The 18,154-nt window shown below is 46.8% G+C and overlaps 1 protein-coding gene across 10 annotated transcripts in view; it reads left to right on the forward strand.

Moving 5' to 3' along the window:
- The window catches only part of GRAMD1B (GRAM domain containing 1B), a 110,207-nt gene that overhangs the window by 56,697 nt on the left and 35,356 nt on the right, over nt 1-18,154 (forward strand). The window contains exon 1 of one of the 10 annotated variants that reach the window (XM_052697030.1): nt 11,822-11,840. The exons of the other annotated variants lie outside the window; for them this stretch is intronic. Coding sequence (XP_052552990.1) covers nt 11,830-11,840 — 11 coding nt within the window. The 5' untranslated portion in view covers nt 11,822-11,829. Of the gene's footprint in view, nt 1-11,821; nt 11,841-18,154 lie in introns of those variants that run through there. 10 annotated transcript variants of the gene reach the window in all.

Genomic DNA, 18,154 nt, shown 5'->3' on the forward strand with positions numbered 1-18,154 from the left:
ATGGCTGAAAGAACTTGCAGTGGTGTTGCTAGATTAATTTTTGTAAATGGTTTCACGGAACGATCAAGCGATTAGCAGCAGGTTTTGTGCTAATTTCTCTGGGCTTTTAGGGAGTGGGAAGCGATAGCAAGCAGCTGGGAGCCCAGGCCAAGCATGCTGATGGGAAGGGAAAACCTCGCATGCGATTCGCATGGCCAGGCTGTGCTCAGCAGCAGTAACAGCCAGAAATAGAACCGAGATCGGCTCATTTCCAGTTTTTGTCCTGGGCCGCACTTTGAATTAATACCTTCAGTGCTAATATGGTATGCAGTACAATCAAAGGGACTTTTTTAGTTCAAAACGAACAAAAAAATACAGTGGAAGTAGACTGCGTGAAGAAAAACTGAGTCATTGTGAGCCCCGTGGTCTGAGATTTGGTTTGCTCTGGTTCTGTGTGATGGCAGACGTGCAGAACTCCCCTTTGGTTTTATTTTGTTTGCAACAGGGTTTGCTTTCGGCATCAGATTTTGACTCCAAATGAGACGAACAGCCAACGTTTTGTTCTGTAATGTACATGTGGTGATGGAGAGCTCAGTGAGCACAGCGTGACGTACACTGTGGCAGCGCAGAGCTGTGCTGCCAGCCCCAAGCATCCGTCCCCCAAATTTCTCCTTGGGCTGCAGATTATCTTGACTGATTGAATCCCAATCATTTGCGTCCTTCTAAAATTGCCTTCTCTGCTTATCGGATGGTAAAATCACCTTGCTGGCTACGTAGTCCTTCAACAGCCTCACAAATGTCAAGTGAAGGGCAAACTGCTTGGAGCCGTCCTGCAGTCCTGCAGCCACTGCTTGCTCAGAGCTGAGAGCAGTGAGGCTGCAACGTGGCTCCTCCTGAGGTTCCTCTCCTTGGGTAAAAGCATGAAAAGAGGTAAATACAATGAAGAAGTGGTTGTGGGTAAGATTTATCAGGAACTGGTTATCTCTGTCAAGGCATAAATTGGAGTGGAGGCTCTGCTTGTGCTGTTTAACTGCTGGGCACCTTCCAATGAGAAGCAAGGCCCAGGCTACAGGAGCTGGGAATTGGAAGAGATCATTTATGCCAGTTTAGTGCCAAGGTCTGTCCACATGGGCCACAATCTTGCCTCTGTGCTGCTTTCTCTGTCTGCAGAATGGGGGATGCCAGTGCTCTCTCTTCTCCCTTGTGCTCCCTCCTGCTGAAGCCATTTGGTATTTGCATGTGCAGGAAGGGGATGGAGAACATCGTTCAGCAGTGTGTGTGTGATTCACCCCACATGTATCAATGGTTCTATTGAAGTAAACAGAAACACGTTTTAACTTTTTGCTCAATCAGGGCTGTTCTGTTCAATAAGTGGGCAAGGTCAAAGCTTGAAAGAGCCAACCATTGCCATCAGAGATCTTGTGGCACATTGCACAAGAGTCAGCATCCCGGTCAAGATCTCTTTTGGTTGATCACTTTTTGCCAACTGAAAGTTCCCTTGGGAGCAGAGCTCCTCAATCCCAACTCCAAGCTCACCAGTGCATTCCTTTGCTGTGTTTAGCAGCTCTGTGCTTGTTCTTGAGTCTTCCTTTGCTTGTTGCTCATTTCAGTCCTGGTTGTAAAGTGTAGCTCAGTATCAGACTGCTGTTATGTTTATAATTGATGCTTACTATGCACAGTAACCGTTAATTTTCAGTATTTTGAGTCTGGAAAAGTAAATTATATAAATTGAGATATAATAGCAGTAATACTATCCAAGCATAAAATAAGCAAGTTCAGAAAAGGGTACTTGAGACCAAAACAAACGCTGTGCATAAGTTTGTTGCTTTTCCTTCTGCTGCTCTTTCAGAGCCACATGCTCAGTGCACAATGGTGGAATGTTCTCTAAGCTTCTCCTTTACTGGAGTTTTCCCTTTGGCCAGCTTTGGGTCTGTGCTGGTGGTTACATTTCACTTTGTGCAGTGGTTTGCTCTCCATAACCATTTCTCTTGGACAGAACGCTCTCTGTGGTTAGCCAAGGGGCCTGACAATGGATGTTCTGCTTTCTGTTTGCAAACATGGGATGTGAAGCACTGCCATCCCCCTTGGGTGGAGTCACAGCCACTCTATGCATGTGGCAAGGGAGCAGAGATGGAAGGATGTTTTTTGGTGGCAGGGTTTTGGTATTTTGGGAGATTTTAAACCACTTGGAATCTCAGGTTTGGATGAATGTGGTTTTGCCACACCTAACTGTGGAACTAGAAGGAGAAAAATGGAGAACACGAGTTGAGTGAAAATGATGTAGGAGAGAAGAAGGAGATGTGCAGTCAGGAGTAGCAAAAAATGTGATTATGTAAAAAAAAATAAATCTATACATTTACATGATATAAGGCACCAAATTAGCTGCGGGGCGAGGAGAGAAAACAACTTGTTTACCTTTGGTGTAGAGAACAGCTCTCTCTTTAACTAGATGTATTCTTTAAATGAAATACTAAGCAAACAAGCCTGGGTTTAAATGATGGCAAGAAGAGAATCCAAGGATTCCAGGGGAGTCGTTTGGAAGCTGTACACAAGTGAGGGATGGTGCATGAAGTGCTGTGAATTAAAAGGTTTGCTCTGGGGACAGGCATTTTAGAAAGCCTGGAAAGATAGGGCTGTAATTTTGGTGTCTCTCTGACCCGTTAGGAATAGAAATAAAGCAGCTATGCAGTTCTGAAAGAAGCATCCTTTGTTTGTGAGGAAATTGGGTTGTGGGTTTGCAGCCCTCGGTACTGCAGTTTATGTTTTTCAGATCTGTCAGTAATTAAGAAGCAGTGTGGTGATGTGGTGGCCTTCAATCTGATGTATGTTTTAAGAATGAGGTTTGGGAGGTGAACTGCTGCTTAGCTGTAGGCCTTGGAGGATGGTCTGCGTGTGTCTCAGCTGCAGCTCAGGGACTCTGGCCAGCATTCAGTGGCTGTTTCAAAGCAATGAAACTGCGTCATCAGTTCAGATACACGCAATATTGTTTTTTCAAGCTTTTTTCCCTTTGACTCTTGTGAGATTCTTTTTGACAACAGGTCATAGCAGGAGTGGTTTTGGAGATGGATCTGAAATTGTGTTGTGTTTTTTTTATGAGAAGGTTTTGCAAATAGCTCTTCACCATGCAAGGAGAGTTTCATGTACAAGAGCCAGTGTGAGTCCTGAGGACTTTCAGCCACTACAGGCCATGCAGGCAAAGGGTAGAGAAAATGAAATGATAATAACCTTGGTTTGCAGATGAGACAAACCAGCCTACCACATCACTGCCATTTCTCATAGCTGACATGGCTAGAGTTGCAAGCTGAACCCACATTGCCCAAAAGCAGCCTGTGTCTTCTTCACAATTAAAAACACTGTATGATTGTAAGGATATTTGTTCTTTCAAGGTTCACAATCTTAAATACGTCAGATGAAAGCTTTGCAGGTGATTCACTAACACAGAGTAACTCTAAATTGTGATGCTCAAAGATCTGTAACACTGATCCAGCTGAGCTTAAACGTTTAAGGAGACTCACAGTGCTAGTCAACAGCAGCAACCAAAAAGTTATTGGGTTGGGCTGCTGCCTGTTAGGAAAGTGATGAGAAGCAGAATGGAGAGAGAGAAAAGGACTTGATGGAATTGAGTCATTGATCTGTGCCCCTGACAGTGCCACGTGTTTCCCCGTTTTGCCCTTATTAATGGTTACCTAATGCTATTTACGAGCATGGCTGTACCACTTCTCTCATTCTCCTGACTGCAGTGATTTGCCTTCAGCCTCGTTTTTTCTCCCCTCAATTTAGTTTCATCTCATTGCTCATTGTTATAAAATCTTTTAATATAGCTGCTCTTTCTCCGTGGCATTTGCATTCCTTAAATATTTGTTGACTGCTTTGCTTTGTTTAACCTTCAAGTGTCTTTTCATAAATGAGCCTCATGAATAATGTGATGTTTTTGTTGCTTTCCTTTGAGCTTATTCCTGTACAGGAATGTGGAGCTGTGCTGATTCTTTGCTTTCTCAGTTCCTTGACTTGATGTACATGCTTTGCTGTTGCCTCTGTAATGCCTGTATGGACTAGGAATAAAATAAAGGACTGGGGGAGGATAGCTATCTTCATGCTTTGCCCGGAAGAGAAGCAATCACAGCCTGTTTATTTTTCTTATGAGACAGGCTTTCATATACATTTATTTATAGACTTTTATATGTATGTTTATATATGCTTTCAGTATGACTCACGTTGTTACCTTCTGTGTTTTATAACCTTTCTGGCCTTTCCTAGAGCTTATATTTGGAAACACCCCTATGTTGAGGGCAAGTGTTTCTCCTGCAGCTGGCTGTGCTGCCTGCTGATGTCTCAGGGAAGCAGAAAGCTTGGGCTGTGCCTGGTGGGGTAAGAGGCTGCCCAGCACCCAGGGTCTGCAAGGTGAACTCCAGCTGTCTGTGGGAGTGATGGTGTGTTCAGACAAGAACAGCTTGTGGAAGTGAAGGGAGGTGAATCTAGAGGTATTTAGGATGCTCAGATCAGTGCTGGCTGCTCCTTTGTTGTCATAGGAGTCCTCCCTGCATTTCAGAGCACTGGGATATTTGCTAAAAAGCACAGCTCACACGTGGCGTGGGATGCCAGGGATGTGCAGTGAGGAAACTGTGACATCTGCAGCTGCGGCCAGCAAAGAGAGCAAGGAGCAGGCAGGGTTAAGGAAGCCCTGCTGATGTGGGATATGAGCATTCTTAAAGAGACAGTGGGTGCGTTTCTTTTCAGTGGGCAGCAGCCAGTTGAGATGCCAGGGCTGGTGGCACGTTGCAAAGAAGGCTTTGTTTCAGCTATGCTGGGCTGCTATCAGAGCAGGGAATCTTTATGTCAACTACTTTTTGAGAACACAGAATGCATCGGAGCAGGGAGAAGCTCGCGTGCTGTAATGGTCTCTCCCTCAGCAGAACTGCTGCTGTCTGCAGTTTAAAAGGTTTCAGAATTGGAGAGCAGAGGAGCAGGGAAGACACAGTGCAGTGCCTCGGGAAAGCGATGTGATAACAGGCTATGCAAGCAGTTAGCTCTTCATTGCTCACCTCCCCAGCAGGCAGCAGGACTCTCCCAGTGGATGCAGGTTTCTGTGTGTTTGAGTGTGTGCAGAGGTCTGGCAGTTCCTTGGGAAGATGTCCTGACGCAGTGCGGGGCTGGGATGGGGCACAGGGGGTTGCCAGGAAAGTGGAAGCTGGGATGTAAGGGTGTGGGGTGTGGGGGAGAAGCTGGGCAGAGCTCTTAGAGAGCAGCATGTCCATGCTGTGCAAGAGTAAGGGCTGCACTGAGTGACTGCTCAGTGGGTTTCTGGGTGAGGCCAGCAGGATTACAGGAATCTGAGCCCATCCCGGAAGGAAAGGGTCATACAAGGTTAAGAAAGTCAATTAGTGAGAGTGGGGATGGATCCATTGTGTCTGAATGGGTGGCTGGAGAGAAGATCGCTGGTGGTTCAGGGGGGTCTGAAAGCAGTGATTGGTGGAGGCTTTCAAAGGCTGATTTTGGCTGGAATAAAGAGATTTGAGCAGCCCGGAAAAACGGAGCAGCTGCTGTAACTGCAGCTGTATGACACGATGGAGAAGCGAATGTTGCACCAGGCAGTGCTAAAGAAAAAGATGACACCCTTGTAGTGCCCTTTTCCCTTTAAACAAATGTACTCATGGGTCCGGGCTGTTCCTGTGCAGTGAAGTGTGGGGCAGGGAGCAGAGAGGACTGCAGCAGTGGGGCATGGCTGTACCAGGAGGCTGGTTGTAGCCCGCCGCTGGCACCGAGCAGCTGATGCACATTCTGCTCTCTCCAATGGCAGCTATTGAAGCTTTACCCAGATGGCAGGGAGTTCTCCCTTTGTGCTCGGCTTGCCTAAGGGCAGTGTACATAAGGGTTGCTTCCCTGCTATTTGGAGCAAGAGTGGATGTGGCTTTCTCACGTTGAGTGATGTCCAAAGGATGGGATTGGTGTGCTTTGGGTTTGAGGTGATGTTTTGCTGCTGCTTTTCTGATGTTGGTCTAAATATAACTGAAAATACAGTGGTGTGTGATGTTTGCCTCCATCCTGAAGGGGTAAGAGAAGAAACACGCAGATTACAGAGGCAGTTTTGTAATGATCCTGCAGGAGCTTGTCATTAATGGCTGATCTCCTGTTTCTGCTGCTATTTATCTGTGTGTATGAGGTTATTACTGTGGTTAACCCGTTGTTCTGCTTTTCCCTTCATCCTCTCTTAAACTTGGCACGCTTCCTGCACCCAGGATGCCCTCAGACCTTGCAGTTGAAGCTATCTCCTTGAGCACAGTGAGGTTTGGACCGAGCACAGCCTGCTGTCCCCATGCCCTTCACTGCAGGGTTGAAGGCTGGCACTGCCAGCTCCTCGAGGTGAGGGCTCTGTCTGTCTGCAAGCTGCCCAGCCCTCAGCACAGTGCTAACAGAGAAATGCAGGTGTTACATTTAGTGCTCGAGCTGTGAGACTTCTGCTGTTGTTATTGATGGGCTGGTTAATTTTCATTTCCAAGCACACCGACTGCTGTATGCATTATCTGTCAGTGCAGCATGAGTGCTTCTGGAGAAAAACATGCAACAGCTTATCATCAGTGCATGGGGCAGAGCATGCGATGGCTTCAGAGGCAAAAAGGAGATGGGCTTAATATCAAACAAAAATTGGCAAGGAACATAAATACAGAGCAATGTAGGCGAGGCTTACAGGAATGAGCTTTTTAAGAAGTGCGTTGCTTTTATACCTGCCTTCAGTTTGAAAAAGTTCAGTATTTCAAGTGTTTTGAATGGTTATCCCTTCACTGAGATGCTTCAGTCCATTCTGCAGGTGATCAGCATATACAGGAGTGTGTCAATGAAAGTTTTCATCCAAGTATTTGTGAAGTTACAGTTCTGCCTTTGATAACACACAAACCATCAGAAGTTCAGAATTTGGCATGGGAAGAGATGGTACAGTGTAATAGCTGCACAATGTAGAATATAAATATCTTCTGTCACATCAGGAATTGGTGCACTCTTGCAGATACACAGTTTGCAAATAATTTTTGGAAGATATCATTAGAAATTGAGGGCAGGCTGTGGGAGGTCAGCTCAGGCAGCCTTTTCCACTGCGTCAACCCAAACCAGTGGGTTTCAGGCTGGAGCTGTTGCCTCTGTGTGTTGAGTTGGGTATTTGCTTTCTTCTGTCTATTTGTCCTTACCAGGATGCCGTGCCAGGGAGGGATGTGATTCACAGAATCACAGAATGGCCTGGGTTGGAAGGGACCTCAAGGATCTTGAATCTCCAGCCCTCCTGCAATACGCAGGGCCACCAAACTCCACATTTAATACTAGACCAGACTGCGCAGGGCCCCATCCAACCTGGCCTTGAACACCTCCAGGGATGGGGCATCCACAGCCTCTGTTTTGGTTTCAGTGCATAGAGCAATGTTGGGCCTATGGAGAGACATGGGCTGATTTTCCTTTTGCTGTCCCCCCTCCTCATTTTCAGATACTGCACTGATTTAAAGAGGGTTACAAGTGCGTATAATAGTTTATGAAAACATCACTGCAGAGTTTTTGGGCAGTTCCACATGTGATAGCAGTAGTTGATGATAAAACTGCATGGAAAGATCCTGGGCACACTAAAGTCACTTGTCCCCTTTGAAGGAGACTCCAGCCCTCCCTCACATGCCTTACCCCTTGGTGCTGTCCCTCACTCCCCACATACTGTCATGACATCTGTCGTGATGTCATCATGTCACCTTTCCTGCTCTGAGCTCTCCGTGTGCAGTTTGGAGCATGGTGCAATCCCGACAGGTAGGACTCTGTTTCCTGGGTGAGGTAGGATCTGCTGCTGTGAATGCCTTGAATTGTGTGTGGTTCCTTTTGTGCAATTAAGGAGAGCTAATTAGCTCCTTTTAGTGCAGTCTCCTTGCAGAGGTAGCTGACCTCTTGTTAATCCTGGATTAAGTTCTTAGTAAGAACTGGCTCTTTGTGTGTCCCAGTTAAGATGTTGACACTTTGTTCTCTTTCTCCTTGTTCTCCTCCTCCCCCCTCAGCCTTCCCATGCCTTTGAGCACACGAATGCCTCTTTCCTCCCCTATGCTGGAGGAACCCATGTGCTCTTAGGAGCCATTGCATCCATAAAAACGTTGTCAGTTCTGAGTACTCCAACAAGATTTTGACTTGTTCTGGTACCCGTCTGGGAGCCCCCTTTTTTTTTTTTTTTTTTTTTTTTTAATTTTTTGCAAAAGGAGGAGGAAGAGTTCTGGAAATTCTCTTTATTGCTTAACAGAGTGAGAATATTGGAGTTTGAAGTGCAGCACCCACTTTGCATGTTGGATGTTCTATGGGCAGGAAGCAGCCAACACGACTGCACCTCCCAGTCGCAGAGTAGAGGGTGTGATGTAGAAACGCAGCTTCTGTGCTGCAACAGTGACGCGAGCAAAACTTTAATTACCATCCAAATAAGTCGGCTACCCATTAACAGTAATCTTACTTGCAGATCCTGAGGTTGTAGTGCTCTGCTGAGGATCCCCTGAGGACAAGCATTCGGAGATGCCTGCTGTGCCTTGCTGCAGCTGACAGCAGCGCTGTGGAAGTGTAACTGTCCTTGGTTCTGCTCTGAACTCAGCTGAAGATTTGACCTGTTGGGTGAAACTCGATCAGTGGCTTTCGGTTTTTCAAAAAAGGTCGTTAAAAATGAGCAAGGAATTGTTGGGGAAGGAGCAGTGAGAGATCTTACCTGTTTTCACGCGTTGCAGACAGATTTGTTTCATTCCTGTTGCTGGTGTGGATTGCACAGAGATTGCTCCCCTTGGATGCAGAGTGCGCCTCAAATCCACCCCTTCCTCTGTAGACCTTGTGTGTTCAGACTGTCTCTTGTGCATCCATTGTCAGCCTTGGGCTTTAATTACATGACCAGTGCATCATTTTCCCTCACCTGAGGTTCAGTGTGCATTAACATACTTGAATTTTGGCTGGGCAGTGCTGTCTGGTGTGCGTGCTTGGAACCAGAGCTCCTTGCTGTTGTAGGAGCTTCCACCCCACTGTGGGGCTCACTAGTGTGGTGTTGGGCAGTGGTGTGAGGCCGTGCCGTGAGAAGGTCAGCAGTCAAGGCCTCCCCATGCCGACCTCACAGGAAATCATGTGCTGATGCTTGACTTGGTTTTCTAACACCATGGCAAGAGGTGAGAGCATGATGTGCAGGCAGAACTGGTCAGCGTAAAATGTGTTCTGCAACTTGAACTGAATAGGAACTGGTAGTTTAAGAAAACTTTAAGAGCTTCCTTAAAGGGCGTGAAGATCCTTTCCCCAGTGCACTGTTACCAAAACATCTCAACAAGCTGTCTTCATAGTGACATGAATGGTGCTCCAGAGAGCCAGAAACATACCAGTATGTTTCTCCCTCTGTTGAGTTCTTGGTTGAATTTCAAAGAATCTAATTAAGTTCTTAAAGCACTTGAGTTATCATGTGATTTTTTTTGAGTTACCCATAACTTTGCCTTCTGCGCACCACCCGAGCAAAGCCAAAGAAGCTTTTCTTCAGGTAAGCCTTGCATTTTTACAACTGCTCTTATGGTGCTTTTAGAAACCAAGATGAATCTTTGGATTCGCCTTGCCTGATGTCTCTCTGAAGAATGGGAAGGTCTTAACCTCAGGTGCTGGACCTATCTTGCCACTTTATGACCTGCTTTGAGCCTTGATGTGCTCTCCATGCATGACTTTGAATGTCATACAGAAATAAACAATAAAGATTCACAGACTGAAACAGAATGGGGTCATTCAGCTGCCTGCTTTGAAGTATAAGACTTGCCCAAACTGATTTTTATTTGAGGTACAGAACAGAATTTAGAAAAGCATGGAACCTTTCTTGGTACTGTTTTTCAAAGGAGGATAATCTAGCCTTGAATTAAGTACAGTTTTTAGTGCTGTTACTTCTAAAAATGCATCTCTTTCATCTTGGCAGTTTGCTTTGCTGCAGCCAGGGCAGACTTGCAGAGTTGGAGTCTGAATTCAGACATTAATGGGTGAAGTGGCAGTTATCTCTTGTGGTGTTATGGATTATTTTTGGTGCTCTTTGTAAATCTCAGATGATTGTGAACATGTAATTATTTGAGAAACGTCACTGTCTCATTTTAGCAGAATTTTTTCTTGTAAGCAGGGATAAACCCTTGAAAACACAACCTGAATGAATGCGTACTGATGGAATTAGGGGAATAAAACCAGGTTTGCTTTCATTAAATTAGGTTTTGGGAGCCAGTAGTATGTTTGGGAGGTTGTTGTGTTTTGATGCTGGTGATGGGCAGCGTTGTAATGGGAAAACTGTAGAAGGAAGTATGTCCACAAGAAGGATGTCACAAAATTAGCATTGAGCTGATGGTTCTCTTAATGATGCACAATGCATTTGTTAGAACAATGGCTTATGCACAGGGAAGGGATGTGCACGTATGTGCATTCTTTCAGTAATGTTAAAAAATGCTGTTATTGTTCTGCTATCCTAATCTGAGTAGGTGTATGATGAGAGTGTTTTTCAATTTAAAACCATGCACAGCATTTGAATTGCACGGGGGCACGTGGGCTGGTGCAGATCATTGATTCATAGGAGCAAAGCACCTCCTGCTCCCACTGCTCTTGGTTATAGTGAGGTGCTGGATGATCAGCCTTTTTTGGAGAGACGGTCTGTTGGGACGTTAGTGCTGAAAGTGGTGACTGATTCTGAAGAGAAAATTGTCAGCCTTGTTTCAGTGGCTGGAGTGGATGAAATCAACACAAGGAAGCGGAGGACAGAGCAGTGCATATTTACATCACTTAAGGAGCAGTGGGAGCAGTGCATCTCCAAGGGGTCATTTGCAGCATCTAAATTTGGCTGCAGATGCCTTGCTTAGGTAGTCTGAATCATGCTCTGGAGTTGCCTTCCTGGCTCGATTGACACCACAGGGAACTCTTACAGCAAACATCCCTGATAGGTGATGAGAAGAAGGAATGCATTTTTAAACCACTGTGGCCAAACTGGTGCAGCATCTTTGGCCTGAAGGTGCCTGGGAGCAGGTGTGTGTCCTCCAGACACCTCACTGACGCTACAAAGTCACCATCTTCCCATGATACAACTCTTAAAAATCCCCAGGCCTGTTTATACATGGCTAGGCATGAAAAATTAAACCTCATTAGCTTTGTGGATGGAGCGAGCTAAATTGAGTTGAGGTCACCCTAATTCGGAATGTGTCCTCACGGTGTTTCATTCAGTTTAGATAATCCACTTTGCCTGTTAATTAGGGTTTAATTTTCCTGACTGTTCTTGTATTGACATGCTTGCAGGTTTTGAAACTTTCTCCTGCACATAGGACTGGATGGGTGTGTGCACAGGGAGGATGAAGGGATATATTTTTTTAACCTGCAGGATCTTCACTCACAGGCTTTGCCAAACTCGACGAAGGGCACCCAGAAATGCCAAGATTGTAATCGGGGGCCGTTGGGAAAAATCCCGGGAGCTCCCCCCTCCCCCTTCTGGTGGGCAGGGATGGATCCCCAGGCATTAAGGGGCTCGCGTTATGTAAAGCGGCAGCCCACAGGCTGCGTGCATGCGCACGCGTGTGTGCGGGTGTGAAAAAGCCGGCGGTGCGGGGAGCGGCACCCGGCATCACCAGCAGCACAAAGAGAGGAGCGGGGGGAGCGAGGGGCTGAACCATGGCAGGAGCCCGGGCAGCCTGTGGAGAGGCCAGGAGAGAGGGTTGGGGGTGTCCGTGAAGGACCCCTGCCCCTGTCCCCTCAGCACGGGCTCGGCGATGGTGCTGGAGGTGAGCTGCCTCCCCCCCAGCGCTCTGCTCCCACCACATGCGAGTGAATGAATGAATGAATTCTTAGCTGCTCCGCGCCGCGCTCCGGTCCCTAATGGCTACCAGGTTAGTGTTCCTCTCCTGTTCCGTTGCCAGTGTCTCTCTTCCTCTCTCTCTCTGCCTGTGTGTGCAGTCTGCCGGCTCCGAACGTGTGTGCCTGCGTGTGTATGTGTGCATATATGCGTGTGAAAGATGGAGCCTGAGGGCTGCATGTGCCACGCTGGGCACAGGTTTGCTGAGCAAATCTACCGTCCGAGACGTACGCTTTCCAGGCAGATTAAATCTGGAGTCCATGTTGGTTGCCATTGCTGCTGCTCCTTTCTGTTCGGGGGACTTGAAAGCAGACAGTGTGACATCATGTTGCAGAGATGCTTCTTTTCTTTCCCCTTCCCCAGCCCGATTCCTTTCTCCCTTATTCTCCCCCATATGCGTGCGCCCTACCTCTCCTGCAGCAGAATTGCCAGAGCAGCCTTTTCGATTGTTTGAAACAACGAGGATCAGATCTGATTGTTGTTTGCAGCTTTCTCTCCCCGCACCCCTCCTGCTTTTTCCGTCACGCCTGCTGCCCACCCCCACCTCCCACCCCCACCACCAAGGGACAGCTCTGCTCGCTGGGCAGTGGGAGGCCGGAGGGGCTGAGCCCACTGTCTGGCCCCACAGCAACTCACCGGAGGCAGCAGCTGCAGGAAGATGGTGTTTTTGTTTGCCCATGTGCTCCCATGCTCTTAAAAGCTCTCAGAGCATGCACGCTGCTGTCTCAGTTCTGCTTTGCATTCCTCTCAGCGTTGATGTATTTGCAGAGACAGGGATAGACAGGATTTGTTTTGTGCTGCTCCATCCTCCCAACACTATACAGGTGGCTATTTATTTATTTTTTGGCAGGGGATAGCAATAGGAAACAAGGGCTCATTGCACTGTGCAAATCTAGGGACAGTGAGAGTGTGATGAATACTTATTCCTTAAAAATACTACTTTTCTTAGATTATTGATGACTAGCATCATCCTGTCCGTTGTGGAAATTACTGATTCAGTACGGAGAATCTATACCTGTGTCTTTGCTCTGTAAGTCATGTGCATTTTCATGACAACCCCTTTTGAAGCTGGTAGGTTTACCATGGAGCTCCTGACTTTGTCTCAGTAGAGTAGAAGGAAGTTTTAAGCTAAAGTGCAATAATTCTTCATGCCCAACTGCTCATGCCACTGAACACCAGAAAGCTGGATGAAGCAAGAGAATATATCACGTGGGGACAAGGCTGAATCAGGACCTGAGGACAAAAGACTGTATGTGAGTGATGGTTTTCTGCCCTTGGCCCTCTCTATTTTTAACGTTCAGCTGGACAGTGCTGCTGCACGTTTAGAGCAAAGGAGGATGGAGGCATGGAGGATGTCGGGATGAGGGGGTGGGAGGATGTTGCATTGTTGTTTTTAGAACGGTAAAATGGTGAAGCGCTGAGGGATGAGGGAAATAAACCAATTTGGTCAGGGTTGAAGATCAGAGAATCTTTCATTAATCCCTGGAAGCTAATGGTGATGTCTGGCTGGAGTGAGTGGGAGGATGTAGAACTCCAGTTTTGTCTTCCAGTCCTGAGATGCACGGTGTTTCTGTACACCTGCACCTTGTTGCTGGCAAAGCATGACGTGAGGCTTTGTTAGATGAATAATTTGTGATTTATAAAACTCTTGCTGCATGACTGGATTGCATTCAGGAGGATTCTACCTGTGCTGGGAATAAAGGCCTCTGTCAGCTTTGCTGAGGTTATGGTGTGAGGCGGGCTGGAAGGAATAAGGTTTGTGCTCTCCTTGAGGTAACACAGGAACCATCCAAAAATCAGTCTGGGTGTTGATCATTAACTATTGAGTGCATTATTGCATTTTTTTAAACTCTGTGTTGAGAAGATGTGCAAGGCGTTGAAGGTAATGTCAGATATTGCAGTTCCTGCTGTTAATTACAGCAGAGCCATTGCAATGGGAAGGAGAGGAAACAAAGCCCCTGCCATTAACCCTTCTGGAGGTGCAGCTGGGGCTGTGGCAGGGCTGGGGGTGAAGCAGGCACACAGTGAGCTTCACAGGGATATGGAAGTCTTAGTTTGCATCATTTTGCGTTGTTCTCCCTTTACTGCTGCCCAAAATTCATCTTATTATTCATCCCACTTTGTTCCAGGTGGTTTGCCTCCCTTCAGAGCAGATGTAACTATTAATTTGTGGGTGATTAAGCGGTTTAGAATGTAATTTATAACACTTTTTTGGTTCTCTGCAGATGAATGGTCCTCTCTAGCATATGCCTGTATCAGACATCATTGTGAAGATCTCTCTTGTTCTATTTAGAAAACACGTTCTGACTTTTTCTTGGGAAATTGAGGATTGTTTCAAGCGCAGTACAGTGGGAATTTCCATATCATATGAGACCATTGGAATTGCTAGTCTGTCTCCAGTGGTAACCAGTATCAGATTCAGAGAAAGACAATGGCAATGTTAATAATGCATTTGACCAACCTCACGGTGCTGTATGTGTGCTGAAGGCGAATTCCTTCCTAACGCCTGCAGTGATTTGCTGCTCCCCTGAAGCACAGTAATTGCATTAATTTTATCTCGTCAATAGGTAAACATGCTGTTGAATTTCATAGGAGGAGGAAACTATTCTGTGAACTTTCCAAATAATCTCGGAAATGTTTGGACATGGCTAAAAAATAACTGCTTAAAAAGCATGCAGAAAGTATACTCTAAGTATTGTTTTTAAAGCAATTGTCATGCAACGCTGCTTAGTGTCTGCATAGCTCTATAGTTGTCTCTCCTAATGCTTTAATGCTTTCTTTGTATCTTTTTTGCTGGGAGATGCAATGTAAGCATAGCGTTCTGTTATTGCCTTTAGGGCAAGGGATGCATGGAGGGTTTCGTTCTCAGATGATCAATCCGTGTAGGTTGGTGATGACCAAAAGTTGCTGCCATCTGCTTGCTGCTTGGTGGGCTGCATAATGAGTTTCTGAACCTCATCTTTTTCCAGTGATGTCAGACTGTATCAGTGAAAAGCATTTTTGTGGGCGTCTAATTAACCCCCTTGCTGTCTGCTGCTGAAGAGAATTAACTCTTTTTGTCAGACAGCCAGGCTTGAGGTGCCTTCTTGACCTTGTGTTATTTCCTGCTCTTTTCGAGGCTTTACCAGCACACTTCTGTTTTGTGTGAGGATATCCTTCGTCCTTGAAAGCATGTAAGCACAGGCCTGACTTTGTTTGCAGCCTAGATTTCATTGGGCCTTTACACAGAGCTAAATGCGTGCCTAAGTTCTTTGCTTCTTCACAGATGTAGCACTCAGCACTGTGCAGAATGAAGCCTGACCATTGCAGTGCTGCCCGTTGCCCCGTTTGGGGCCCCTGTTGCATGCTGACAGGTGGGTGCCCTTGGCTGCAGGGGGGACATGCAACTTCTGCACCTCTGTTCTGGCAAAGCAAGTTCCTCTGGGAAACATGGCGATGGTGGTGGTGGAGGCTGCAATTAGCTTTCCGGATCAGGACTTTCTTCAGGAAGTCTGAGGGGGTTAGAAATATGCAGCAGGAAATGGTGTCACCAATCTGCGTCTGCCTTCTGGGAAGCCGGTGGTGGCAGGGAGCTGTGTGAGTGAAGCTGCCCCTTGTTCCCACAAGCTGCCCTCCTTCCAAATCCTTCAGTACCCTCCTAACACAGCGTTTACGACCGGCTGAGTTCTAGTTCACATTCTGCAGCTGCAAGATTGAAATGGATTTGCGTTGCGTCCTCTTAATCCCAGCTGATCGCTACCTGCGAGGAGCCCAGCACTGTGCCCACAGCTTGGCTGTACCTCATGGCTGCTGCATGAGGCAGTGGGCAGAAGCCCTTCAGCAGGTGCATGCAGCCCATGGGGGGCTGTGTTGGCTGGGGGTTGCACCCAGGAGCAACAAGGGGCTGCTTCCTGGGGGGGCTTGTTGGTGTTCCGTCCCTCGCTCGGTCTGTTGCATCCGCTGAAGGCTGCCCTGCAGCGGTGTGTGTGAGAGCCCTGAATGCTCTCTGCTCAATTAGTTCTGCAAAGCATTATGTATTAGTATTATTTTTTTATTATTATTATTGTCAAAGTGGGTCAAGTTGTTTTGGCGTTTCAGGCGCCCGATTCCTGGTTCAATTGCAGGCCTCAGTCACTATGGCAACTGCAGCAAGCGTTCGTCATGGCTGTGCCTTGGGCCGGGTTCAAACTTGGGGCTGCAGCAGCAGTGGCGGCAGAGGAGGTTTTGAGGGGCTTGGGACAGAGGGCTGCAGATTTGTGGGGCTGTGCAGAGAGCTGATTTAGTTTTTTAGGGCACACAGAAGATGCTCAGTGAGTGGAAAGCAAATTCCGAGGCCAATCTGCTCTCAGAGGTTCCTTTTGGCAGAGCTGGCACTGGCACAGGCAGGGCACGCCGAGCTGGGTGAGCAGCCATGCGCCAGCTGCTGTGGAGCTTGGTTGCTCAAGCATGGCCAAAAAAATCCACTGGAGGAGCTCTGCAAGTCCTTGAGCCTTCAGCATGAGCTGGCCGTCTCACCTACACGCTGCCTGGGCTAGGCATGCTGCAAGCAGCCTTGAAGCACACGAGAGAGAGCTGAGAATGTGTTTTTCATGTCTGTGTGAGTGTGCATAGAAATGAGTATTAATTTATTGCAGCCCACAGGAGGCAAAGTCTGTCTCATTTGTCATTTGATTACATTTTGTCAGGTTTCATCTGAGTTTCACGTGTGCACGATGCTTCTCTGCCCAGCTTTTGATCTGGTTACCCTGTGCTTTACTTTAGAAACAGACAGAATTCGGTGCTCTGCCATAATTGTAATGAGCAGAGCCTTGGCTGAATGTGACCTGGTCTTTATAGAGTTGCTTGAAGTTGAAACTCAAAGTGAAACCTATGTGTGAGCTCCCATGAGCTGAAAATGAAAAGTAGGTGGTGTGTGAGGAGCTCAAGTTCTGTTGGGCTGCAGCAGAAAATGAGGATGTCTGTTCAGAGCAATCCAGCACAGTGATACGTGATTCAGGAACGCTCGATTCAAATTCTTCTCTTGTAATTTAGGGGACTCTCGAATCAGTTTGCGTTGAGTCAAGCGTGCTGAGGCAAGATTGAAGAAATTTGCTGTAATGCCAGATAAGCAATTACACAGCGTGAACAGGAGCAATACAGCCTCAGAATCTGGAATTATTAATAAGCATAGGAATGGCAATTTGAAACCATTTCCGTCTCTGGAAGCACTTCTAATGAAGTGCAGGATGCAGGGCCCTTTGCACAGCACCTTGTGCACGTAGCTGGTGATTGTGGCTGATGGACTTAGATGCAGCTGTGTTGGGTTGTTAAAAAAAATCATAATTGGTGCTTCTTAAATTGAACAGGAAAGGTAGCAGTGTGAGGGCAGAGTGAGTGCAATGCCCATTTGACTTGGGTTATCTGAAAGTCTGGAAAGAAATCTGGTATTTTTGTATGTTTTAATAAGTCAAAAAGATGGTAGTGTTTTCACTTCATGATACACCTGAACTGCTACCGGTGCTGCAGCATAGAATAGATGTGGTGTTTGGAGGAATCTGCCAGGAAAAAAGGCATCAGACAAGGAACAGGAGGGGAATCTGAGTTTTCTTGTCTTACACTGGGATTGCTGCTCAGCTCTGTGTAGATACAGAACTGGCTTTCTGCTTTAGGTGTTGAGGCATTGGCGGAAGGCATGGGATGAGAAGTTCCACTCCCTTCAACGATTCACTGTTTCTGTGAATCTCTTTCCTTTTCTGCTTTAATTTTTTCAAGTCATGAAAGCTTTTATGTTCCTGTGAACTGTTTTCATGTTAACTCCGACTGGTGTGGGAAAAGGATGGTTTGATGCAGGAAATCATGACTGCATCATCTGTGAGTGATGGTACACCCCCTTCCGTCCCCCCACAGTGCCCCAGGGGGTTTGGTGAAGTTTAATAGAGCATTTCCTAAAAGATAAGGTTCCTTTTTTTGTGCACGCTGTTGGGAAGGAGCAGTGCTGAAATAAAAAATAGAGGGGTAGGGTGAGAGTGCTGGCATCTCCCTTATTCTTGAGCACAAGTTGAGGTTTTGTTAGCTCAGCTCATCGGTTTCAAGTCTCAGAGCCTACAGGACAAAATGAGTTCATTTTCCCCTGTCTTCTCTGTGAATAGATCAGTGGAAGAGTGGGTGGAAAAAGACACTGACAGGCAGCTGAAGTTCCAATCGTTCTCAGTGAATGACACCTGTGTGCTGCCTAACTTCACTGGGGGAGATCAGTCCCAAGTGTGTGGCAGTGGGTGCGTGGCTTTGGGCAGCTTTATCTGCTGTGATACTGGAGAAAACCTCTGGGTAAAGCTTCGCCTCAAGGGACAGTGAAGCATTTGCTTTCTCTTGGAGCAGAAAGTTGACATC

This window comes from Tympanuchus pallidicinctus, unplaced genomic scaffold (genome assembly GCF_026119805.1).
Source record: "Tympanuchus pallidicinctus isolate F22 unplaced genomic scaffold, pur_lepc_1.0 scaffold30, whole genome shotgun sequence".
In the NCBI taxonomy this organism is placed as follows: Eukaryota; Metazoa; Chordata; class Aves; order Galliformes; family Phasianidae; genus Tympanuchus; species Tympanuchus pallidicinctus.